This window comes from Corythoichthys intestinalis, chromosome 8, assembly GCF_030265065.1.
Source record: "Corythoichthys intestinalis isolate RoL2023-P3 chromosome 8, ASM3026506v1, whole genome shotgun sequence".
In the NCBI taxonomy this organism is placed as follows: Eukaryota; Metazoa; Chordata; class Actinopteri; order Syngnathiformes; family Syngnathidae; genus Corythoichthys; species Corythoichthys intestinalis.
Genome location: NC_080402.1, coordinates 27,956,361 through 27,983,521, shown reverse-complemented (window position 1 = coordinate 27,983,521; position 27,161 = coordinate 27,956,361). Strand labels below are relative to the sequence as shown.

Here is a 27,161-nt window from a genome sequence, read left to right as displayed (position 1 = left end):
AATTCTTTGGAGCCATACTGGGAGTCGAGCTTGCTGGCCCTGAGTTGGTCCAGAGCGCTTATCGGTTGAGATAAATAGCTCTTGGGAGCTCAGAGGAGTGCGTCTGCTCACAGCTTGAGCTGAATCAACAATGTAGTGAGTAATCCAATTAATTACTTTTCTCATCTTGGCAACGCCGTTACCGTTACTGAGGCGGGAAAGGCGTGCGTTACTATGCGTTACTATGTTGGTTGACTGACGCGAGAAGTCTGGAAAAAGACTGACTCAAGGAGACGAGAGGGCTGAGCAGGAGTGGGGAGGAGGCAAGGGAGTGTGACGCCGTTGCAATGCTACTATGCTAGGTGGCTCCAATAATACCTGTCTGTAGCCTATAGCCTACAAACTACGCCCACATGATGCTTCGGTAGATACAGTTGTGGTCAAAAGTTTACATACACTTGTGAAGAACATAATGTCGTGGCTCTCTTGAGTTTCCAGTTATTTCTACAACTGATTTTTCTCTGATAGAGTGACTGGAACAGATACTTCTTTGTTACAAAAAACATTCATGAAGTTTGGTTCTTTTATGACTTTATTATGGGTGAACAGAAAAAAGTGATCAAATCTGCTGGGTCAAAAATGTACATACATGGATCTGAAAAAGCGAATCATTGACTTGAACAAGTCAGGAAAGTCACTTGGAGCCATTTCAAAGCAGCTGCAGGTCCCAAGAGCAACAGTGCAAACAATTGTTTGTAAGTATAAAGTGCATGGCACTGTTTTGTCACTGCCACGATCAGGAAGAAAACGCAAGCTATCACCTGCATACATACAGCAGTGCTAATATTTGGTAACATGTCCCTTGGCCATTTTCACTTCAATTAGGCGCTTTTGGTGGCCATCCACAAGCTTCTGGCAAGCTTCTGGTTGAATCTTTGACCACTCCTCTTGACAGAATTGGTGCAGTTCAGTTAAATTTGATGGCTTTCTGACATGGACTTGTTTCTTCAGCATTGTCCACAAGTTCTCAATGGGGTTTAAGTCAGGACTTTGGGAAGGCCATTCGAAAACCTTAATTCTAGCCTGATTTAGCCATTCCATTACCACTTTTGATGTGTGTTTGGGGTCATTGTCCTGTTGGAACACCCAACTGCACCCAAGACCCAATCTTCGGGCTGATGACGTTAGGTTATCTTGAAGAATTTGAAGGTAATCCTCCTTCTTCATTATCCCATTTACTCTCTGTAAAGCACCAGTTCCATTGGCAGCAAAACAGCCCCACAGCATAATTCTACCACCACCGTGCTTGACGGTAGGCGTGGTGTACTTGGGGTTAAAGGCCTCACCTTTTCTCCTCAAAACATATTGCTGGGCATTGTGGCCAGACAGCTCGATTTTTGTTTCGTCTGACCACAGAACTTTCCTCCAGAAGGTCTTATCTTTGTCCATGTGATCAGCAGCAAACTTCAGTCGAGCCTTAAGGTGCTGCTTATGGAGCAAGGGCTTCCTTCTTGCATGTCAGCCTCTCAGTCCATGGAGATGCAAAACACGCTTGACTGTGGACATTGACACCTGTGTTCCAGCAGCTTCTAATTCTTGGCAGATCTGCTTTTTGGTGATTCTCGGTTGAATCTTCACCCTCCCGACCAATTTTCTCTCAGCAGCAGGTGATAGCTTGCGTTTCCTTCCTGATCGTGGCAGTGACAAAACAGTGCCATGCACTTTACACTTACAAACAATTGTTTGCACTGCTGCTCTTGGGACCTGCAGCTGCTTTGAAATGGCTCCAAGCGACTTTCCTGACTTGTTCAAGTCAATGATTCGCTTTTTCAGATCCATGTATGTATATTTTTGACCCAGCAGATTTGATCACTTTTTCTGTTAACCCATAATAAAGTCATAAAAGAACCAAACTTCATGAATGTTTTTTGTGACAAAGAAGTATCTGTTCCAATCACTCTATCGGAGAAAAATCAGAGTTGTAGAAATAACTGGAAACTCAAGAGGGCCATGACATTATGTTCTTCACAAGTGTATGTAAACTTTTGACAACAACTGTATCACATATATACAGAACTAGATGCAAATGACAGACACAGCGGCATTAGCAACATATATTATAAAGAACTAGATGCGTTAAGTAAACAGCGGCCATCTTAAAGCAGTAGACTTCTCATGAAGGCTCTGTTGTAGAGAACCTTCGTAGCGAACCTGTCACTTTTTATCTAAAATGCTCCTATATCGGCAAAATTTAACTTAAATCTATCTTTAAATGATGAAACTGTTTTAAAACGTACGACCATTTTCGACTTACAGACAAGGTCCTGAAATAAATTACCTTCGTATGTAGAGGTACCACTGTATATTATTATGTTAAGAAATCACAAATGTAAACTGACCATTAACCAGTGCAAATCTCTGAAACTGTATGTTGCACAATAAGCAGGACACTATCCTTAAATATTCCGTAAAATGACAATATTAAATATTGAAAATAATTTAAGTTTGAGAACGCTACCTTTGAAATTCCCTGCCCCGGTGCCAATATTGCCATCTTGTTGTGTTTGCCAGAGCGTGCAGAGAACAGGGTCCCCCCAGGATCGATAAATCTAGATTCAAGACTTTTAAGACCTTTTTTTAATGCCATTTCAACTGAAAATTAATACTTTTCTCACACCCATTATTTAGATAATATTTAATCATATTAAAAAAATAAAGCACTGAACATCAAATTTAACCTCAATTACTAAGTGTGTTTGACAGAAGAATGCACATTTATTGAAGATACAAATAAAACAGAAAGTTTTGTGCCACAGACCGGCCCTCTTTATGTCATGACCTACCTTATTAAAATATTGTAATAATAATCGTGCTGTCAAGCGATTAATTTTTTTTTAAATCGCGACTAATTGCCTGCTGCCAATAGTTAACTTGCGATTTTTTAAAATGCATAAATTATATATTTCAATTTCTAAATACACCTATTAGCACAGGAGTTCATCAAATTTAAGCCTCATTAGAAACAAGAAAAGAGTTTACCTTTACACTTGAAAAGATGAATCAAATATGAATTTTCCCCAAATAACTTGTAAAAAGGGAGGCACAGAGGAAGAGCATGTCTACTGATTGTTCTGAGATCAAGGGCTCATGCGTAGGTTCTGTGTGAAGTTACCATTTTATTTTTGGGGTACAAGCTATAATTTTATCTTATATTAGACTGACTTTTTAAAGAATGAGGAACCTTTTGCAGGTGTTTTGAATTACACATATGGCAAGTGTGTACAAAACTGAAGCTTTTCATCATATTGATGTTTTTTTTGGTTTGTGGTACATGCAAATTGACATACTCAATTTTGTTGGTTTAATCTACCAAAATAAAACAACTTTTACTTGATATTCAAAATTTGGGGGGCGTACTGTATATAGTTTAAATAAATAAAAAAATAATGTAATATATCATTACTTATGAGTGTTTTCATATTATTCATGATATCAAATTACCGCAGTTAAATGTGAAAGATTGAATGATTGATTGAAAGAATTTTGTTGGTTTAATCTACCAAAATAAAACAACTTTTACTTGATATTCAACATTTTGGGGGCGTACTGTATATAGTTTAAATAAATAAAAAATTAATGTTATATATCATTACTTATGAGTGTTTTCATATTATTCATGACATAAAATTACCGCAATTAAATGTGAAAGATTGAATGACTGATTGAAAGAATAATTGAACTCACCAAAACGGCTGTCTCCCAATGCACTTATACAGTTCAGACACCTGTGTATTTCAGCGTAGTTCATGCTCATCAGTCCACCTCAGAGTGCAATGTTTTGGGTTAAAATGCCCAACTTATGTTTTGCCTGAGAACGCGGATTTCACCCCAATCCTCCGTCTTTGTGCCCAAAAATAGTGCCTGGAGCCTCCATGGTGGAAGTTTTAGTGGTGCTCTCATGAAAAATATTTCATTCTGTATGTTCATTTATGGTTTATCGTTGTACTTTTTTCCAAACAACGATAATGGGTCGCGCCAACAGCCAGACGGGTTCACGCTCGTCATGCTGCCTTAACGTGCCCCATTTCGGCCATTAAAACCCAAAATTAAGTTTTTCCAGAATCAAGTCAACAGATGATATCATGATACTCTTTCCCAGAGGCAGAGCTGGGGCATTGGAGAATGAGAGGTAGCCTGTTGCGGGGTATCAAATTTCCAACTAAGGAATGCTTGAAGGGCCACAATTTATCGCGCAAAGCGGGGTTGCGTGATGCCGTTAGTAAATAGTTAAACTGAAAGCTTCGTTAAAAATGTGTATTACGACCGGCCCAAACGTCAGGCCGGCCCACCGGGAACTGTCCCGGTTCTCCCGATTAGCCAATCCGGGCCTGGTACTGTGCGATTGCCTGCTGTTTTGATGTTGATGCTAACGGCGCGCACGCACGAGGTGCAGTGCATCGTAAAAATTCTACGCGTATCTTCGTTATGGATTTAAAAAAAAAAAAAAAACGTCGTCACGGATATAATTTAGGTTGCACTGAGATGTTCTTGAAAATTAAAACCACGGTGAAAAAATTCCAGACTTAGACAGCTAATTTAATACTTTTAATACCTTTAATAATGGAACACTAAATTCAATGCCTTTTTAATACTTTTAATAACCAGCGGGTACCCTGAGTGAAGCAGGGCATGATCCGCCCACCTAGCCAATCATCATCGCATTTGGAACGGCGTCACCACCCCGTCCCTTCTCCCCCCTCCTGCTCTGCTCTCTCCAGTCAGGAGGCAGCTAATGTGCGACAACTGTCAACAACTCGCGCTTCATTCAGCCAAATTGTAGAAAAGTGCCCCTTCACATCCACAGTAACGGTAACAGCATTGCAAAGATGGGATAAGTAATTAATTAGATTACTCACTACTGGAAAAAAATAACGCCGTTAGAAATGCTGTTATACTCTAACGGCGTTATTAAGAACACTGTAACTTCAAAAGTAGGTTTGCGTGTTTTTAGTGAGCATATAAAATAATTTTGTGTGTGTGTGTGGGGGGGGGGGGGGGGTGTATGTATGAAACGAAATTAGGATGAACCCCGCATACTTCCCATAGTTGGCTTGGATAAGCGTTTTTTGCGGTTAATGAGGAACAGAACCCCCCTCTAAAAGTGCGAATTGCCCACCCACCCCCAAAAATAAACAAAAAGATCAACTTAAACAGTTTTTATTTCCATGTATTGACATACATTGTATACTTTACACATAATGTACAGCACAGTATTAAAATCTATTTACAGTAATTACAGTACGTTATACATTCACTCTCACTGGGAGACTATTCTGGTAAAAGTGCTGAGTGTGTAGCTGGGCTTATTAATTTTGAGAAAAACATAGATTTTTCTTTTCATGCGTAATTCCCCTGTACAAAGACATCACCCCATCAACACGATTGCTAATTTTGACAGCTTGATTCATTCACGTAGTGAATAGAATAGAATAGAATAGAATAGAATAGAATAGAATAGAATAGAATAAAATCCGGTATTGTCACTGTAAACATTGACACTGTGAAAAACATTTTTGCAACTCTACATGACAGCACAGCACTCAGTATACAATAAAACAGTGGTGGATGAAGTACTCACATTTTTACTGATGTAAAATTACAGACAAAGGTGTCAAAAAAATTTACTTAAGTAAAAGTACTAGTATCTAAGAAAAAAATTCACTCAAGAAAAGTACAAAAGTACCTGCGTTAAAATTATATATACAAGTAAAAAGTAAAAGTATTTTCTCCCGATCCAACAGTGTAATATATATATGTGTATATATATTCATTGACTTCTCAGTTTTATTTAAAACTGTGCAGGATGAAAAATACAAGCAATACAATTGACTGCACTGTAAACAGATGCTTAAAAAGCGCAAAAACTCCAAAACATAGCTTAATGATGGATTGCAAGCAACTATTAGGTGCATACCGCCACCTACTGTACAAGAGCGTGGTTATTTTTATTGGTCAATATTGTGTTCACCTGCCTAATCTTGCTTGTACTCATGTTGCTGCCTCTAGTGCTCAGTTACGGTATAGTTGCACTGGGCTTATCGATTACGCCGGAGGTATGAATACAAAAATATCAATTCACAATGAGGAAAAAAAAGAAAACGCATAACGCAGTAACGTGTAAAGCAAGCGACAATTTGAAAAGTAGTGGATTAAAAAGTACAGATACCTGCTGGGAAATGTAGTGAAGTAAAAGTACCACTTCATATTTGTACACAAGTAAAGTACAGATACACAAAAATGTACTGAAGTACGGTAACGAAGTAATTTTTCTTTATTAGATTCCACCACTACAATAAAAATTACAAGAAACATTATAAATGCGTGCCACGCAAGCATAAATAGTGCCCTCTTTTATCATATCCAAAAGTTTCACCTTTTCACTGATGGTCAACATCCTTCTCCTCCTCACTAGATAAGGCACACTAGATAAGGGTTTAATGACTGTTTAATGACTTCAACAAGAAAGTTATCGGCAACTCAAAATTGCGAGACAGTGCATGCAAGAGACCATAGACTGGTGTGATACAACAAGGAAGAGGCTAGGCGAGGCTGCGATGTGTATCGCCAATCAGCTCACAGGATAAAAGCTGCGATGGTGCTCATTGGTGCTCTCGTTTGTCAATCTCGCGCCGGGAACCAATCACACGCCTTGCATGAGTACCCATGGGTATGTACAAAGCCCCTGAGTCATGTTTGCCATGCTGCGAAACAATATATCTCATGCTTCTCTACATGAAACAATGCATATATCCACCAAGTACCTTCATGAGCATTGTGGTTCCCTACTACATTCCTCTGAATTATGTTTTTTTTAAATTCTCTCCTCCCTACCAGAGCCCGGCGGACCCTCCTTCACTATCGGAAAGGCCATCTGGCTTCTTTGGGGTCTGGTGTTCAACAACTCAGTTCCGGTGCAGAATCCCAAAGGCACCACTAGCAAGATCATGGTGTCAGTGTGGGCCTTTTTTGCTGTCATCTTCCTGGCTTCCTACACTGCCAACCTGGCAGCCTTCATGATCCAGGAGGAGTATGTGGACCAGGTGTCGGGCCTTTCAGACAAAAAGGTGCTCATTAAAAGTTTTTAGAGGATTTTTTTGGGTGCTGGAATAGAATCTTAATATGCTGCAATTAGAGATTAGTGACTCCTCGGAGGAGGTTATGTTTGCGTCATACGTCACACTCAGTGCTTCGCTGTGTTTTTTTCTTAGAGGAACACTATTTAAGTATGCAAGCAATGGGAATAATTTGAAAAAAAAATCCTGATCCACAGTCACACTGTTGCCTTTGAGAAGATGTTAGCAACTGCATTGACCCACTAATAAGCATTTACATAGACAAAAAAAGGGCCAGACATACTAGCATTAGCAGACTGTGCACCTAACTAATCAGTTAGAATAAGCATACTATTACAAAATTAAGAATATATTTGTATAATTCTTTCATGGGTTTGGTTGTAAATTGTACATTTACTCATTTTTCTCTAATCTTTGAAAATTGGCTCAGCTAAACCTGCTTTGGGGCTCACACCATTATGAAACTTACCAAAGGTTGTTGAGTTCAGCTGACTTCATTCATCATATTTTAAAAAATAATCAATAATACACTTTTTTAAGCCTTTGATTTTTTTAAAAACCGAAAGATAAAAAATACAAATTCGTCAGTGTAGTTTGTATGAAAAGTGTAAATATAAATAGTTATCACTTTAACAAAAACAATACATTCGGTAGGCTATTAATAAAGGTTGGATGCAAAGGTCATCCATATTGCACAAGCTCACATTTCAGTAAATTGTCAAACAAGTGCAACATTTAGATTAATAATTCAATCGGTTTAACCTTTTCCAACCTTTACAAAATGTGAAATTAGCTGATGAATTTAACTTCATGTGTCTGTTCCTCTCTTAAACAATTAATTGTTCAATTCTAGTCATTTCCCCACAATTTTGAGGGGGAGTTTGTATATAGGGTTTAATTGGCTGCAGACTATTTTAAAGTTGATTTTTGGTACAGTGTTTTATAAAGTCCTTGATATTCTCCGATGTACGTCAACCCTTTGATCACGACTCCAAACACTTAGCTAATTTAGGTTTCCCAAAGCATCGTTCTGTCCTCTGCTCAACAGTGCATTAAAGGCTATTTGATGCGTCTCAGTGCCTTTTCCATGCTAACGAGCACTCCTCTGTCATTTTCTCTTTGTGGTTTCTTTTCCGGAAACCGCCATCCCCACCCCCAACTTCAACAACAACAGTTCCAGAAGCCTAACGAGTTCTCGCCGCCGTTCCGCTTTGGCACCGTGCCCAATGGGAGCACGGAGCGCAACATCCGCAACAATTACCGGGACATGCACACCTACATGACCAGCTTCCACCAGAAGAATGTGGACGAGGCCCTGTACAGTCTCAAGACCGGGTGAGCAGGGGTGTAGGGGAACCAGCTTCAGAGGGGAGGATGAATGGGGCAGCTGACATGGAGATAAAAGGGAGGAGGAAAAAAAGAGGTCCACTAATGATGCAATCATAAGGAAATATGATGAAGGACAGAGAGACATGAGAAGGAGTGTTCTGAGCCATGTGGGTGGCCACTGATGTTTAGCACAAAAGCAAACTGAAGTTGCGGTGACAGCCTCACAAACGTAACTAATAACTCATTCTGTGTTTATATTGAAAAATGCAAACATGATGTGACAGTGACCCTCCATTGGAGATCATGTTGAATTACTACAGCCCAAAGGCATCATTTGCTTGCAAGTTAAGACCGTCTCCTCAATGAGCTGTCAAATCACTCTTGAGTTTGATTTGCTTTGATAAGGAAAATTCATAGAGTGTCTCCATTCTGTGATCTCAATTTGCTATTGTCATTGCAGAAGGAATGTACAAACATCTTGTTGTGAGAACATCAGTAGATTCAGATTAACTATGAAGGAATCTGACCTTCTAGCCAAACCGCCAGAATCGCGCCAGCTGAACCGCCGGACCCACACTGGTGCAGCTCCAACGACCCGGGCCAGCGAGATCCCAACAATCCGGCCAGAAAGGCGAAATCCACGCGTTCCCTTTAGTCTTAACCCTTTGTACTGACTCCATTTTGAAAGGTTTAAAGAGTATGAAAACACCTGGGGAAATGCTAATATTCCATCATTTGTCCATAAACGCATGCCTCTTGGATTCGTATCATGCCACTTTGTGTAATAACACACATCGCAACACAGAGAAAATGATAGAAATTTGGATCGATTGTCAAACTAAAACGACCGGCGCCCGAGATCCAGGAAATCTAGCATATTGTGTGCGTGACGTCACAACTAGGAAACACCCGGCTCAGTGCTTAGTACTGAATGGTGGCGATGATGGCGGACAATTTTGTTTCTAGTTGCAGTGACGAATCCGACTTAACGAACGTTCTTCTAATGGTGACGATAAGAGTTATGAACCTTTCTTTGGTGTGGGTTATCAATTTGAGCCCAAACGAAAGCCAATGCAGCCTAATGAAACGATCATTGAGGGGAGCAATCACACTGATGAAACACCGGCAACAGATCGTGTGGGAAACACCGAATGATTTGTTTTGCATTTCTTTTTGTGAAGCTGATACACCGTGACCGCAAAATAATGTATAGAATAATTATCATTTATTGTGCGATCATAGGTTTTCGCTCTGCCAACAGACACAAATATGAATGGGATTAGAGGATTTGTTGTATATATTTTACGAGCAATAATTAATACATGTGTCCAGTCCTATATCCAATGCGTGATATTTTTTTTATTATAAAAGAGTACTCTGGCTGGTCATTTCGAGCTTGGCTACTCCCCTCCTTTGCTTAGCCTGGGGTGGTCTCATCAATGCCAGTCGTCGTCCTCTTTCTTGATATCTCGGGACATTTAGGTGGCTGGGCGTGTATGGTGGGCACCGCATCTGCTTTTAGCAGCAATTTCTTAGCAAAACCTGATTTCATTTGTTCATTGTTCGAGTAGCTTTCAGGTGTAAAATGCGCACTACACAAAACCGTGCCGGAGGCTGGGTCTGCAAAATTAGCCTTCTTTGCATGGACGAACATCACTCATTGTCAGCATAGTCCAGCTCTTTTTCTCGCGTTCGGGAACTCATGGGTACTACATTGTGACAAATGGCTATTTGTACACCACATAGCATGACAGGTTTGAACCATTTTAGCGTTTTTTTGATAAAACATGAACGCAACTCTCTCGTCGATAAACAACGATGGCACCTGCTTCGACCATTTGTTTCGTGGCTGTGATGTCAAAGCCCCATTCGGCTGTTTCTGGAACACTTTCGGAAATGTTCGTAATTTTCGATCTATTTTCGATAACTGCTCATGAATGTGATTTATTTTTTTGTGAACTTTATTAATATTTGTTATCTTGCCACATAACGGTTCTATTGATATCTCACAGCCCCTTAGTATTATAATTCTCTTTAAAGAAGGCTCACCGAAAACAAGTTGACAATTTATTCAGGTCGACAGCGATCAAAACGGAAAGGCGGAACAGAAACCCTTAGGCGGGGAGGCAAGGTCACCCTATTGCACGTCAACAAAATGTTCCCGAGAAAACTGACCATTAGTTAAACATTGTCTTTTAAAGGCTCTCGCCGGCGGGCAGTGGGCAGGAAGAAGGGTGTTTGGGATTATTGTCTGTTTGTGGATTGGACAGGAGGATTCGGATGTTACTCTTGTCCAGGCAACGAGTGTTGTGGATTTTGCCACCTCAGAGTCAAAGGGGTTCTTGGAGTCTTGTCAGTTGTGTTATCAGTTGGATATTGGGCGTTCTCTGGTGTTGCTTGTGTTGGGACAGAGGATCCCGCCATTTGTTCTGGACTGTCCGGGAGAACTGATTGCGAGTCAGTTGCATGACGCACATGTTGGGCTTCTGTGATAAGAAGGCGTCATGTAGCTTTATGCCCTATATTCTGCTTGTTTTCCTTAAACTATGGTATAAGTGCTATTTATTTTATATTGGGTTTGTTAGAGTAATACAAACAGTAAATACGAGAAACGATACTATTCCCCGACTATTCCCTAATAAAAACATGAGAACATGGGCAGAAAGATAAGTTTATTAAGATTGCAGTGTATAAAAAAGTTAACATTTGCATCATTCTTCCACTCTTCTTTTGTGCTCGACAGCAAACTGGATGCCTTCATCTACGACGCAGCTGTGCTTAACTATATGGCGGGAAGGGATGAGGGTTGCAAGCTGGTCACGATTGGCAGTGGTAAGGTGTTTGCCTCCACTGGTTATGGCATCGCAATCCAGAAAGATTCGGGCTGGAAACGAGCTGTGGACCTTGCCATCCTCATGCTGTTTGGAGACGGTGAGGCCTTGAATGATGTGTTTACGTAAGATTACGTGTTATATAAATGTTTAGCTATGATTACAATCTGGGAAGCAGCTGGAAGATTCTACAAACTGCCGATGCTATCAAAATCAAAGAGCTTCAGGTCATTGTGAAGTTGGCACATTGTAGCCATGGTTACTTTGCAGCATCATGCACACAGCAATAAAAGCTGAAACCAGAAATGAAAACACTTGTGGTAAAAGAATTTTATGGTAGCTAATTTAGTCAGAATCCTAAAATTGGACCTGTGGGATACATTCGATTCATTGTCATTTGTCGGCTGCCAAGAGGTCCTGAGGACTGACTGACTAATGAAAATGTAGAGTAAGTCTTACTCTCATAGATTAAACTGGAACGATAGCTGCCAGTCAAAATGGATTGGACATCTTTCACTGTCAATTGCAGCAATAGTGTTTACGATTTACATGAGTGAATGACCACTGACAGCATGAAGAACAAGTCCTCATTGTACCTCATTTCGATACTTGTTAACCAACTAACCTTATTAGTGATCATGATTATAAATTACAAATCCATTTAAAGCAGTGCTTCTCAATCATTTTCAGTTAGTTAAAAAAGGTCACATCCAAACTGTAAAAATACACTCAAGGTACATTTTTTGACTATTTGATACTGAAAAATAAAATTTAATAAAGTTTTTTTTTTTAATTACCGTAAAAACAAAAATAATAGAACAAAAATTACAGTGTCATTGAACAGAGGGACAGTTTTTATTTTTGCTGCAGGCAGTATCAGCTCCTTTGCAATAGTATGGGGTCATTTGCACTGAGCAACTTGATAGGCCATCTTATATGATGCCACTGATGTAACACTGACAAAGCGGGACGATTGTTGGCAATAGTCGGCACGTTTTTGCTGAAAACAAAATCAAGCAGCTTATCAATGTGATTGGTGTATAATGTCTTTAAGTGACCTCTTAATTGACTTGGCTTCCTGCTGTCCACTGCAAACATTTTTAGACACAGTAAACAGACTGGTCTTTCCTCATCTCCCACTGTATTTCAAAGTCAAAGCCAAAACCCACAGCTATATACGCTTCATCATATTTCCTCATCTTAGCTCTTCATATCGCCAGTAGGCATGTGCAGGTATGATATTCTGACGGTATGATAACCTTAAGGCAAAAATCATGGATTCACAGTATCTCGGTATTGCAATTACAGCTCTAAAATGTGTTACTTTGAGATATCTGGGTTTTAAAAAAGAAGAAAAATAAAAGTATTTTCCATTGCACAGGATTTTTATTTTTCAAAACATATTAGCAAATTGGAACATGAGTATAATGTTAATAAAGAAAAAAAAAATATTCCAAATGAAATTAAAATGAATGCAGTCCTTTAGGTGAGCCTAAACCCACAGCCACAGCTCAACATTATTACCATCAGAACAAAAATAATTGATTATTTTCCATAAAAAGCACGTGTATATGACTCGTTTCATGTTTACATTATACACACACTCTTTCTCAACATACACAGTTGCCAGAGAGAAAAAAACAACAACACTGTTTTACCACAGCTAGACACACTAAACACGCTCGAGTTAACTCTCCTAGCTAGTGGGAAACGTTCATGACAGTGTTTACTAACCTTTAATTTTGTATGAATGCAAAATCACATTGGCGGTATTGCCTCCTCGGCATCCACCCTCTGCAAACATGTTTTACATGTCGGTTGGCCATCTTCCTCTAAGTCGCGGCCGTCTAACTTTTCTGTAGCCGAAGTATTCCCATACCAGTGATTTTGTTTTCTTCGATGGGGGGAAAAAAGTTCAAGAGTTTCACCTCCTCCAGCAATCGTTATCGCACATCTTACTTACTGACACTGAGCAACAGCCAGTGAGGGAGGGTTAAACCTTACAGTTGCAAAAGAGGGATTTCTCCATGCATTTTCGGGACATAAAAAATAGCTACTACCTTAGGGACGGTACGACGGAAAATTTTTGTGGTTTTGAAAACCTTGATGTTTTCTTAACATGGCATACCTTGAAACAGCTAATCGGCACAATGTCTCGTCTCCAGTGCTCTTTGCTGTGTTCTCTTGTTTGGTTCAAAAATACTGCGCACACTCTGAAAATAATAGCGACACTGCTACCCACTGAGTGGATGTGCAATTACACTTTATCCTATTAGGGCAAAAAAAGTATGTTCCCCGAGGTCACATTTGAGAAGTACTGATTTTAAGGAACTATTACGCTGTTATCAAGGGCCTCACAGCAGAAAGAATCATGTGTAATAAATTAAATAGAAAACACAGAATTTCATTTTTCTGATTCGTAATAGTGGAGAAAATCCTAAATGAACACCAGTATTTCCAGTAAATACTGGTACTATTTTAGCCAGTCAAATGTGAGAATCCCAGATTGCCCACCTTTCTTCGTTATATCATTAGTACTCATTATCACATACACATATGCGAGTCCTGTTTATATGTATAACTGAAGCCACAAAATGGCCGTGCTTGTAAACGGTGTCATTTTTGTGTTTTAACATTATTTTCATACTCACATACATTATTAGCATACTTTGAGTGACTGTCTTTCACTTAAACATTATTAATACCAGGTCTTGCCTGTAACTTTAACTCTGGGAGTTGGGGATGAAATTATAATCGGAGTTCAATTAGATGAAGGAATCTCAGTATAAGTTTACACCTCATTCATGCTTATTTGCACAAACAATGTTATTGTGTTAGGCAAGCATCACATTCTCTCACTTTCCCGCTCACACATAGCAAAGAACAACAAACCAACAGGGCAAATCCAGCAAATCTCTCTGGATGTGCCCTCCCTCTTAGCGGCCCCTTGGGATATAGAAATAAGATGGCACATTTTAGGTTGGAAATACATGTCACATGAGCATGCAAACTTTCTCCCAAAGGATTAAGTCCCAGCAGGCAATTGTTTTTTCTCCCACAACAAAGAATGATCAGCCTTGCATAAGCAATCCTTAATGAGGCTGATCTGTAGGGCGTTTAGTTCAAATAATGCAACGTGACATTTGTTCCCCATACATGAGACCTGAGCTGTTTTTGGCAACAACTAGCCACCCGAAAAAATGTCCTTTTTCCCACTCACACTTGCATGTGGAGTCGCCTGAGGCAAATTTCCTCAAGATCTGACGCATCACTAACCTCTGCAAACATATCTGTGCTTCCTCTAGGTGAGATGGAGGAGTTTGAGGCTTTATGGCTGACAGGTATCTGCCATAATGAGAAGAACGAGGTTATGAGCAGTCAGCTGGATGTGGACAACATGGCTGGGGTCTTCTACATGCTTGGGGCTGCCATGATTCTGTCACTTATCACCTTCATCTGTGAACATTTGTTCTACTGGCAGCTGCGCTTCTGCTTCATGGGCGTGTGTTCCGGAAAGCCTGGGGTCACCTTCTCTATTAGCAGGGTGAGTGTGCATGTGTTTTATTTTCGATTTGACCTGGACCCGTCAGTGAGTTGTCAGCAAAAGTTGCATAAAGATTACTAACTGTGGTTGAAAAGCCTTTTCAATTGAACAAGTTTCACTCCTAACAAAATGTATTTAAATAAATTAGTGACACAAGAACATTTCATTTAGGCAGGTAATTTAGTTTTGTTTTGTGTAAATTTAGTTAATGCTAACTTTCCCTAATACCATTTTAACTGACCTCTCATTACTCCTACTCTGCCTACCCTAGAGGTCCCCAACCTGATACCTTCAGGCATCAGGTAGTTACTTGGACTACCTACATGGTCAGCCCCTAAGGACCATCTTGGTAGCTCAGGGGCCTGTTCTAAAAATAAGAGATAGGACATTTTGATATCCAAGGAATTATGTAGAGGAATGCTTGCATCAGCACATCAACTGGGTGGGTTGGAAATGTTATCTGGCATGCATTTATACAGTACAACACAAGAGAAAAAAGATCATTTCAAAATCAAGTGCTGAATATTGATTTACAGTATGTTACGTACCTTGTCAAACATAGATGATAATGTATTGTACTAATATGTAAATTCAACGTATAATAGATTTCACATATGCAAACAATTACCGTATTTTTCCAACTATAAGTCGCACCTGAGTATAAGTCGCACCAGCCATAAAATGCCCAATGAAGAGGAAAAAAACATAAAAGTCGCACCGGAGTATAAGTCACATTTTGGGGGGGAAATTTACTTGATAAAATCCAACACATACAACAGATATGTCATCTTGAAAGGCAATTTAAAATAAAAATACAATAGAGAACAACATGCTGAATAAGTGCACAGTATGATATTGTAACACGATGCATGAAAAACAACATGCGAACGTGGCCAGTACTGTATGTTAACGTAACATAGCTATTAAGAGTTATTCAGATAACTATAGCACAAAGAACACGCTAACAAGTTTACCAAACCATCAGTGTCACTCCAAAACACCAAAATAACATGTGAAATTATATAATAATGTGTTAATAATTTCACACCTAAGTCACTCCTGAGTATAAGTCGCACCCCCAGCCAAACTATGACGAAAACTGCGACTTGTAGTCCGCAAAACACGGTATACAAAAATAGAACCACATTTAATTAAAATATTTCATGAACAGGGTAGATTGCATGTGGGCACGTACTGTAGTTGTGTGCCTCTTCTGAGTGCAAGTCACTCGCTTTGTTTTTTGCCATGCTTCACTTGAATTAGTCACTTTCCAAAACCTTGTTTCTGTGTGTGCCCACTGAGACTTTTTGATTGGTGTATTCAGAGGCGGGTAGTAGCGCGTTACATCTACTCCGTTCCATTTACTTGAGTAACTGAAGAAAAAAGGAAGGGAAGAAAAAAAGCCCTTCCTGGAGTAGTTTTACTTTTTACTCTTAGTTGAGTAGATTTATGAAAAAGAAAACACTACTCTTACTCCGCTACTTTGGGCTAAACTTGAGTCGATACATTTTTCCTCTTTATTGTACATATTGACTTTATTTTTGCCAGAGATGCCAACAGTGGCTGTCTCAGTTTCACCAATGAGATTTCGTAAAAATAACCGCATTACTCCATTATACCGATCAAAGGTAACAATGTTTTCTCTCCACTAGAAGGCATGCTCTTTGGGCAGATGATGTTTCATACTATTGTTCAGTTCTGAATTTGATGATTTTTGTGTCATCTTTTTGGCCTAATATGGTCACGTAATAGGTAATAGTCAAGTATATAAATAACCGTTCATATAGATGAAGTTGTGCTGAGAAAAAAAATATACTATTAAAAACTGACATTGTAAACAGTTACTCAAAATGTTACTCATTGTTTGAGTTTTATTTTCAAAGAATACTTTTTTTACATGTACTTCAGCAGGGCTGTCCACAGACTTGCAGTGGCCCGGGGACCAGAGACCATTATAGGGCCCCCACACCCCACCCCACCCCACCTCTGCCACCGGCTTGTCACGACAACATACACAGTACTTTTAACGCTTTGCAAGCAATGACAGCGTAAATTTTCAAATTATTTAATTTGAGATGGACAGTAAAATTTAACAGACCGGATTTTGATTTGACACAACATAAATAAACAATTTCCCCAAGCTATTGTCCCATGTAGGCTACAGTACAATTCAACTGAGAGTGCTATGCCTGCCTCCTAAGCAACAAAACAGTATAGCTAAACATACTGTGCCTGCCTCCTCCACATCCCTGGGGTTATCAAGCCCTGAAACAGTGATGCGCCTATATTTTTTTACATCAGTGAAATCCAGGTTTTGAGCTAGCTATAATCTAAACATTCAGTGTTAGCGGCTGTTGTTCACTTACCAACATCACCGTCCACAGCCAACTCTGGCCCTAATTCTCTGACTTCTTGTCCCCCTTTTAAAAACTTCATTTTTTTTTCTCGTTAAAATCTATGACCTTCATCTCTTTTTCTTTTTTTCTTTTCTGCGCACACGATTTATGATGATTCGCCATGTTTAGAGTTTATGACAATGACAGATTTTAGTTTCCGGCTTCAGGACACGTACGTAGTATAGACTTAGGTGCAGCAGAGCGGGGTCAAACCATTCTCTGCTAACACAGAGGAGGCGGCAGGGGGTAGCATTGTGCAAAAAAGGAACAACATATATTTGAAATATCTAATATGTTAAGTTTTTAAGTATACTGTATATCGAGTGGAACATAATATTTAATCAGACAATAATTTAAATGAAAAAGAAATATGTGAATGTAAAGTAAAATAAATTAAGAGCCATTCAGGGGCCCCTATGGTCCTGAGGCACGGGACAACATACCCAGTTGTGTCCCCCCCCCCCCCCCCCCCCCCCTTCGACGGGCTTGTACTTCAGTATATTTTTGGACGACTACTTTTACTTCTACTTGAGTAATATTATATAGAAGTAACACTACTCTTACTTGAGTAATTTCTTTGGCTACTCTACCCACCTCTGAATATGCTAACATAAATGCAGGAACCTAATCCACCCAAACTTTAACACAGTTTTACTACACCATTAGAAATCTTAAACTGTTTTGTATACTATGTGTTTTTTTTTTCTTCTTTATTTACAACAATTTACAAACCACTTCAGTTAATCTGGTCAGATATACAGTTTTGCACTCATACAATAGAAAAGAATCAAGCTCTCACATTTTTGCATTCTCATTAGGCATTGGAGCAGAGGTGCGCTCTACTAGTCGTCATTGTATTGTAATTGCCATTATTAAAATCAGATTTTTGTTCTTCCCGGGCAGTTTAGCGTTAAACGGCAAAAAGGAAAGCTGTGCTATGACCACAGAAGTCCAAGTTTTTCTGGTCAATGAACTGTTAATCATGTAAACATTGAAACAGAATGGAGCCTCTTTGTGGCACATTTGCAGCTAGTGATCTAAAAGTCTGTCGGAAGAATTGAGAAGACTTTACTGTGTTTCTCTGACGGGTCATTTAACAAGGTGTCTTACTGTTATTGCAGGCTGTTTCATTCCCCATAAATAGCCATTTGAGGGGTAATTCATTTGCATAATGTTACCTTTTCAGCTTGAGGGTTGCTGCACGTAAATGGTCTCAGCTATCATTTGTCAAACAAAAAGACACCAGTGTTTATGTATTTGTGTACTAGCTGAAGTAGTTTCTAATTGTCATTTTGTTTGATGACTGCACACACTGAATTCATCGTAACCTTACAAGTCAGAACTGTCATTGAGAACTTGAACAATTTCTTGTCTAGTGGCCATATGTAGTGTGAAGCCAGGAATCTGACTTGGTTGCTTTCTAAAGGGTGATATTTGTCAACAAGTGGTCCGTGATTGAGGCTTTTAGAGCATCTATGTTATAGATACGGTTTGCTTTTATCTCATTCACTCCCAGCCATTTTCACCGGAGCAAGGCCCTTCGCTCCCTGCCGTTTTACTGGATTTTGACTGATTTTGCCAGGCCCACTGAAAATTCTATTCTATTGCTATATAAACATGGAGCCCACCAAAAGAAAGATTAGACTCTCTTCTTTCAGCAAAAAAAAACGTTAGTTCATATCTTTGTCCATTCTTTAGAAATCAGCATTAGAAATAGCTTAGTTTGAGCAATTTTCCAATTTCTGATTAAAAAACAGAGATCTGATGAGTCCGGATCAAGATCGGTCTCGCTTTTTTCATCATCTTCATCGTTGGTTTCAACCTCGGGCTAAGGAGGAACGCAACGTGAGCTCCACAGAACGCGTGTGTAACCTGACGCTGTTGTGGACGTCAATGTCTGTCTCATCAAGATATATTTTTTGAATCCTTCTTTGACGATGGTTTCGTTTTCTTTTCAAAACACTCCTCCAGTGTCGTTTGGGTTTTTTTCCTGATCGTTCTCCACATTTTTCTCAAATTCTCGCGCATATTCACAAGATCCCTCCAACTTCCGTTTCCTGACTATTTTTCTTCACTTCCTTTCTTGGCCCGAGATGAGTTCTTACCAAATGCGCTACTGACCTCCCGTGGCCAGTTTTATTGCTTTAAAATGGGTTTTGAGGTTTGTGCATTGTATCTTAGATACATAGGAACCTATAGATGCCTCTTGTCAAAAAAAAATTTTTTTAAAAGAAAGAAAAAAGAAAAAAAAACGCAAAAGACGTATAAATACGTTTTTGGGACACTGAAGCAATTAAAAATAGAAAGTATTTATATGTTTTTTGGGAGCAAATGAGTTGAGTGATTTAGCATGCTAACATTCTTTCATTCATTTTCTGTATCACTTATTCTCATGAGTGTCGACAGGGTGCTATCCCAGCTAACTATGGGCAGGAGGCAGGGAATACAGTGAACTGGTTACCAGCCAATCGTAGGGCACATAGGCCTTTAGACAAAAAACCTTTCACACTTATGATCACACTTATGGAGAATTTGGAGTATCCATAAAGCCTGCCATCCAAGCATTGGGAAAACACGCAAACACCACACTAGCCCGCGATTGAACCCTTGATCTACGACCTGTAAGTCAGACGTGCTAACAATTCATCCACTGTGCTGCCAGCATGTCAACATGCATCTGAAAAATTCTGTATGTACTCAGAATGATCTTCATTGAAAAATGTTTTTATACATATGAAAAATATGATAAAGGGTAAAACAAAAAATATATATATATGGAATTATTAGAAGGACGAACAGTTGGCAATAAAATACTGTGTTGTTCCGGTAACCTCTACTTTGTTACATTTAAGCTCAGCTATAGTATCTCAAGATGTAGTGAGATCCGATCAAACATTCCCAGTGGAGCAGCTTCTGTTCCCCCCCCAAGCACCTAGAAACAGAGATAAAACAGACTCAAGAAGAATAAAGAGACTGTTGATGTCAGATATGGCTGATTGATGTACAGTACACTGCACCATGTAGCTCACTCACAAATGCTGAAATGCATTGTAGGAAAGATGTTTACTGTAGTTCTGGTTTCTGCTTGCTAGCCTTTGGCTGCTCAGAATTAGTAATTTCCTTAAGAGTAGTTCACAAAAGAGCCAGGTATGTTTTATTAAACTGATTTGAATGCAGATTATAACATTGTTGACGCAAAACATTATAAATACGATTCTATACATGATAAGCCTGTAATTGGCTATATTGTTTGCAAACACACATATCACTTATCAACAACAGGAGACTGAATAACAGGCCACTGTAGTGAAAGTTTTTTTTTTTTTTTTTTTTTGTATATGACTACTGTCCAATATGAGATTTTCTTTTCAGTGATTGAATGTTTAATGTTTGGATGTGTTTAGAAACCACACTGTTTTGTATCTATTGTTGAAAAAGAAAGTAAATAATCAAACAGACTGTGTATAAACGGCCCCAATATAACTACAAATTCTCTCATACTTCACACTCAGCTGCTTGCACTTCTTAGGAATGAAGATTTAACCAAGCAGTTGTGACAGGCACTTTCACTAATCCCTGTCTAAATTATGAGGTCTTAGGTTCTCGACTGAAATTTTACTGCTCATACCTTTATTGTTCTCACTCGTTTCCCTTCTTCTCTCACTTCATCTTTCCATTCCTGTCCCCCTTTACCCTTTTGCTCATCTCCAATTTCCATACTTCAGGGTATCTATAGCTGCATACATGGAGTGCAAATTGAGGAAAACAAATCAACCATAGACTCTCCTTCATCAAGCATAAAGAAGAACATGAACAACACCCACTCGAACATCTTGCGGTTGCTCCGTACTGCCAAAGACATGACTGCAGTGCCAGGCATTAATGGCTCGCCACACGCGGCCCTGGAATACAACCACGGGGGTCGTGACTCGGCCATCTATGACATTCAGGAGCACCGCCGCAGCCTTGTCGGGCACCCTTCAGACTGCAAGTCAGCACCACCCTACATACAAGAGGACAACATGTTCACTGATTACATTGGCGAGGTGGAGAGGACTTTTGGGAACTTGCCCCTGAAGGATAACAACTTGTACCAGGATCATTATCGGCACCATCACCCAGTCCCTGCTTTGGGTATGTCCGGACCCCCCCCTAATAGGCCACGTAGCTTAGGCAGTGCAAGCTCATTGGAAGGTGGCATGTTCGATTGCGAAAGTTTAGGGGGAGGAGTAGCACCCATTTTCACCACTCAACCCCGCCCCTCCATGACTCACAGGAATACCAATAAGTTTGACTTGATTGCAGGTCACCCCTCCGCAGATTCCAACAAAGTTGGGTTCAAGGCAAACAATGTCTATGGAAGGTTTTCATTCAAAGGAGGCGCATCCAGTACGGGGCTCATTGGGGGTCATGAGCGGTACTGTGGGGGAGGTGTGGGTGGGGGAGGCACAGGGGGTGAAGACGGAAATATTCGCTCTGATGTGTCGGATATCTCCACTCATACTGTAACCTACGGCAACCTGGAGGGCAACGCCAAGAGGCACAAACAGTACAGGGACAGCCTGAAAAAGAGGCCCGCCTCTGCCAAGTGCAGACGGGAGCAAGACGAGCTAGAGTTGAGCGGCTTCAGGAGGAGACCCCACCACCACACCGTCCATCACCACTTCCCTCATGGGCCCCTGGCACACCGCACCATCTCACCTCCCCTGGAGCGGAAGCGAGGAGGGGGTAACACTTCACCTTACGTATTCCGTAAAGACAAAGAGAACTTGAGGGAATTTTATGCAGGTCAGTTCCGCTCTCAGGAGAGCAAGTGGGAGCAAGAGGGTGGAAGTGGAGGAAGTGGTGTGGGCGTCGGTAGCGGTGGTGGTATCTGTAAAAGCTTAGTTCCTGTGGAAGACTTTCTCAAAGGTAAAATCAAGAAGCAGGAGTCAAAAGGCGGGCTTGGCTCAGTGTCGGCAGGTCAACAGGCCCACACATGCTGGGAAAAAGGGGTTTCTGGACTAGGAGGTGGTGGCATTGCAGGAGGTGATTGGGAGTGTCGTAACTGCCACAGTGTATGTCACCACAGTGGAGGGGTAGGAAGCTCGTGCCCAGCTACTGGAATTGCCAGTATTCGCCCTAGCTCTGCCAGCTGCAAACGCTGTGACTCGTGCAAGATTCAGCCGAGCAACCTGTACAACATCAGCGAAGATAACAACACAGTGTTTGCTGCAGGGAAAAGTAACATGGGAGCAGGCCAAACGCCAACTCAGAGTAGGAAGCTGGGGCCGGGTGGGCGGGTCTTACGAAGGCAGCATTCTTATGACACATTCGTAGACCTGCAAAGGGAGGGTTCAGGTCGCATCGGAGGGGGCGGCGGGGGAATGGGGGGGCAATTTGCCCAGCCCCGAAGTGTGAGCCTTAAAGACAAAGACCGTTACATGGAGGGCCCCAGTCCTTATGCTCAGATGTTTGAGAGGTATGCAGGCGAGAGAGACACTTCCATGTTTGCGGGAACACTCGGAGACAGGGCTAAAACAGGCTCCTCCTTTAGTTTGTTTCGCGGCGGCGAAGGTGGGTTGCATCGGCGGTCTGTGGGTGAGCGAGACCTTAGAGACAGGGACAGGGCTATGATGGGAGGCGGGAGCGGTAGTCATGGCAGAGGCGCCGGGACTTACTCCTTGTCTAAATCTCTCTACCCAGATAAGGTGAACCAGAACCCCTTCATCCCAACCTTCGGCGATGACCAGTGTCTTTTACATGGTGCCAAACCGTACTACATCAAAAAGCCACAGACGCAGCAACAGCAGCAGCAGCAGCTACTCAACAACAGCCGAGGAGGAGGGGACTTCCGGGGCTCCATGGGGGCGACTTCTTATTTGCCTGCATCAGCCACAGCTGGGGTGATGTCCAATGTAGCCCCCAGGTTCACAAAAGATCTGTGTCTAGGCGGAGTGGGCGGTCCAATGGGTAACCATCTCACAGCCAACAAGCTAATGCCCGGGGGACGGGATACGTTAGGTTTGGGGCAAAGACCCTTCAATGGTGCCAATGGACATGTCTATGAAAAGCTCTCCAGCATAGAGTCAGATGTCTGAGGTAGAGAAGAGAGAGAAAGTGGGTCGAGACAAATGAGGAAAACAGGAAAAACATGGAGTGAATTTTTTAAAAAAGTGCAATGCAACGTCCTCTTTTTGAGAAGAGAATCTAACAACGCAAGTGGGTTTTGTTCTAGTGCCACTCAACGCAACAATCCAGACAGTGGCTGGTCAAAGCCAAACTGTGGTCGAGTCCCATGGACAGCAAGTTTTCAAGGACAAAGATTGTGGTGCTGGAAAGTAGGTAGGGATAGACAGACGGATGAAGAGGATATGCCCTGCGCTCTTTATAAGATCATTGTTCCAAAACACCATTTTTCTTTCACAACAGTATTACAATCATGAATGAGAAATCAACACTGCTGAAATAACAGGGTATATTAACAATAATTGTACCAATAGTGTTAATATTGTTACTGCATATTACTTAAGTGTTTCAGGATGGTTTTGTTTTTCAATTTTATTGATTTAAGTAGTGTTTGTACGATGTTGATTGTTTCTTTGCTTACCAACTTTGCAGGAGACTTGTGGAACACTTTGAATATTTGGGGAGCTCCTGTAATTTTGGAATCTTCTTTGCAATGAATTATTTCTTCATATTTGATTGATTTATTAACTTATTTATTTACTTTTCAAAAGTTGAGTATTGTGACGTGTATGTGACAAAAAGGCATGATTTGCTAAGTACAATGTACTTATTGGCTTACTTTTTTCAGCAGTGAAAGTCCAGATCATAATACTGATTTGTCCTTCCTTTTCGTTTCTTTCATTCTGCTCAGCAGCACCTAAACGGTCTCATATTGTGAGCTGGATGTGCCTTAAAAGATTAACATTGTGTCACCTCCAGACAATTGGTTCCATAATTTGAGGGCAAAAATCTGTTGAAACTTTAACCACAGCAGTCTCACGTGAAAGAAATTTGGGATAATGACAACTTTCAAGCAGTGTACCTGAAACTAAGATGTCAAATGTTGTTTTGTAAAGACAAACTGAGAAAACGTTGTAATACAAAAATGCATTTTCAAACGAACTCTCCAAAAGTAGTCCAGTAGTTTCGGTGCACACCAATATGAGTGAACATTCCTTTCTACCGCAAAAACCAACACTGTTATTTGAATATGTTATGCCCATTAGATTTTAGCAAAACTGATAAGCTGCTTAATGGTTTCTTTTATTTTCATGGACCCTGAAACTTTCAGGACCAAATACACTGACTGAACAGCTCTGTGTGTTTTCTTTTTTTCCCCTTCAGTGCTTTTTATTATGTTTTAATTTCCAAAGCAACATGAGATGAATTGTGATATACAAGTAATATCATATAATATCCCCAAAAGGATGTGCCCTAAACTAAGGCCTTCCCCCAAAAGATATCTTCCTCCAATTTATGATTTACTTCACAAAATTTTGTGTAGTATTGCTTGCTGGTTCCATGTTTGTGTCATCTTTTTTTCATTCATATTGCACTTCCTTAGTGTGCCTGAATGAAACAACTTTGCAAATGTTCTACATTCCTAATTATCTGTATCCCTCAACAACAACAACAAACCAAGCCAAATTTTTACTTTGTGTAGTTTTTACTGCACGCCATATGACAATTGAGCACAATCTTATTTTACTTGGTTGACAAGTCAGTATGTATGATAAGAAGCATTTGCATGTATACAATTTTCTTTCTTTATGCTTTTACAATTTTAGCTTTTCGCCATTCAACTGGGTGTTTTTTGAAATCTGCATACATTTTAGAAATATCATTGGGACTAATCAGTGTTAGTATATGTGTGTGTGCATATGTGTGCTTGTCCTCATAAGAGAAAACACAATCTAATGCACCAAATCCCCAAATTGATTACTGCCAAGTCATCAAAACATTCAATTTTCTGCAAAAATTATAATTAATTGTGTTGGCTAAATGTTCTTGGTCAGGTTGGAGGTTTTGCTCACAGTCACTAACAAGCCTTTTACATTCTTTTCTTCTTTTTTGTAAAAACAAAACAGTATCTCAGTACATGATTTCTGTTGTCGTATGTGCCTGAATTTGTACGCTTGATTACCTCTGTGTGTGCAAAGCACAGCGCGAGTGAGGAATACACAATTCTTTTATATGTACTATAGAATTCCATGTAAATAGAGGCACTCATGGATTTTTTTATTAAAAAAAGAAACTGTACAAAATGGCAGAGAAAAAGGTCTATTTAGGATAAGTCTTTAATTCGTAGGTGCCCCTTGCAAAAATATTTTCTAACTACTTCAGGACACATTATGTGCAATGGTTTATAATGATACAGAAAGTGACACTTTGCGCAAATTGTTTAGATCTGATCCAAGAGAGATAGTGGTTTCTGAAGGAGAAAGCCTGCACCAACTGGTCCATGGGAAGCACAATGTTGTTCCTCTTTTTTTCCTCTTCTGTTTGGGCCTCAGACGATCAAACACCAACATAGAGCTGTACAGATTGTGAAAAATGTACATACGACTCTAAACCTTGTTCACCCTCACTTTTTTGTATGCAGATTATTTACTTGTGTGAAGAAAGTATTTCAGATTTGATGGAATATTTATTTGAACAATGGGATTAAAACACACGGTCGATGTGCAAATAAGTGCTGAGAAATTATTATTATTCTGTCTCTTTGGAATAAAAGTGTTGAGTATTAATAAAAAATGTGAAATCTCACACATGCTTGTCTTATTTTAACTTAATTTTGGTTAACAGGATTAATGCTACTTAATTTGGGTCTCCAATGGAAATCCAAGTCATTGTAGCGAGACAAGTTAATAATTTAAAAACCAAACTACCGTATTTTTCGGACTATAAGTCACAGTTTTTTTCATAACTTGGTAAAGGGTGTGTCTTATACTCTGGAGCGATTTATGTGTAAAATTCTTAACACGTTATTATATTATTGTAGCTTGTTAGCATGTTCTTTATGCTATAGTTATCTGAATAACTCTTAATAGCTATGTTACATTAACAAACCGTGCACGTTCTCAGTTCGTTGTTTATGAGTCATGTAATGTTGGTGTACCGTACACCTATTCAGCCTGGTTCTCTCTTGTATTTTTATTTTAAATTGTCCTTCAAGATGACATGTCTATTCTTGGTGCTGGATTCTATCAAATAAGTTTCCCCCCAAAAATGTGACTTATATATGTTTTTTTCCTTTTCATTGTGCATTTTTTGGCTGGTGCGACTAATACTCAGGTGCAACTTATAGTCCAAAAAATACGGTAATTAATGAATGTGTAATTTTTAGTTCTACTCAGGGGTGAAAGTGGGCCGGAACAGGCTGGAACGCGGTTCCGGCATGAGTTTCAGGGCCTTAACGCCATTTCGGCATGCGGTGCTTTGATCCCGAAAATATGATGGCAACTGTCAAAACTCCATGTTTAAAAAAAAAACAAAAACTGCCACGCTGTCACACAAGTATCTCCAAAAAAAGCAATCTACTAATGTCAGATTTACAAATGGAAGTGTTAACAAAAAGTCTAATAGAGTGCTTGAGTAGCGTAATCTGTTTCCGCCGATATTTATTATTCATTTATTAATTCTACGTTGTTCTTCCCAGCGTCTCTCTGTATCTGACGTCGCGTCGCTGAGCACAAAGCACATGCAGGCTGCAAAAAAAAAAGGACTCTGCTATCCCTTCAATTGGCTGACATGATGACATGTGATCAGCGTGGATAGATAGTTAGCTCTGATTGATTCAAATGCACTTCTTTGGAACAACAAATTGAGGGAAAAAAACAAGCTTGTTGAATTAAAAGAGCAAGAAAACGGAAAATTGATCAGCTCTTTAAGTGAAAGGAAATAATTGATGAGGTTTATTTTATTTCATTTGGGAGGTTCAGAACATCCATGTTAATGTGCA

At 40.0% G+C, this 27,161-nt stretch overlaps 1 protein-coding gene across 7 annotated transcripts in view; it reads left to right on the top strand.

The window, feature by feature from the left end:
• Nucleotides 1–26,092, top strand: part of grin2bb (glutamate receptor, ionotropic, N-methyl D-aspartate 2B, genome duplicate b) — a 260,728-nt gene extending 234,636 nt beyond the window's left edge. For 4 of the 7 annotated variants that reach the window (XM_057844330.1, XM_057844334.1, XM_057844331.1 and 1 more), the window contains exons 12-16: nt 6,874–7,103; nt 8,287–8,447; nt 11,185–11,372; nt 14,578–14,816; nt 20,938–26,091. In XM_057844330.1, the coding sequence (XP_057700313.1) occupies nt 6,874–7,103; nt 8,287–8,447; nt 11,185–11,372; nt 14,578–14,816; nt 20,938–23,292 (3,173 nt within the window). In that variant the 3' untranslated portion in view covers nt 23,293–26,091. Of the gene's footprint in view, nt 1–6,873; nt 7,104–8,286; nt 8,448–11,184; nt 11,373–14,577; nt 14,817–20,937 lie in introns of all 7 variants that reach the window. The other 3 variants (XM_057844336.1, XM_057844337.1, XM_057844335.1) reach the window with 3 other exon arrangements.
• Nucleotides 26,093–27,161: the final 1,069 nt, after the last annotated feature.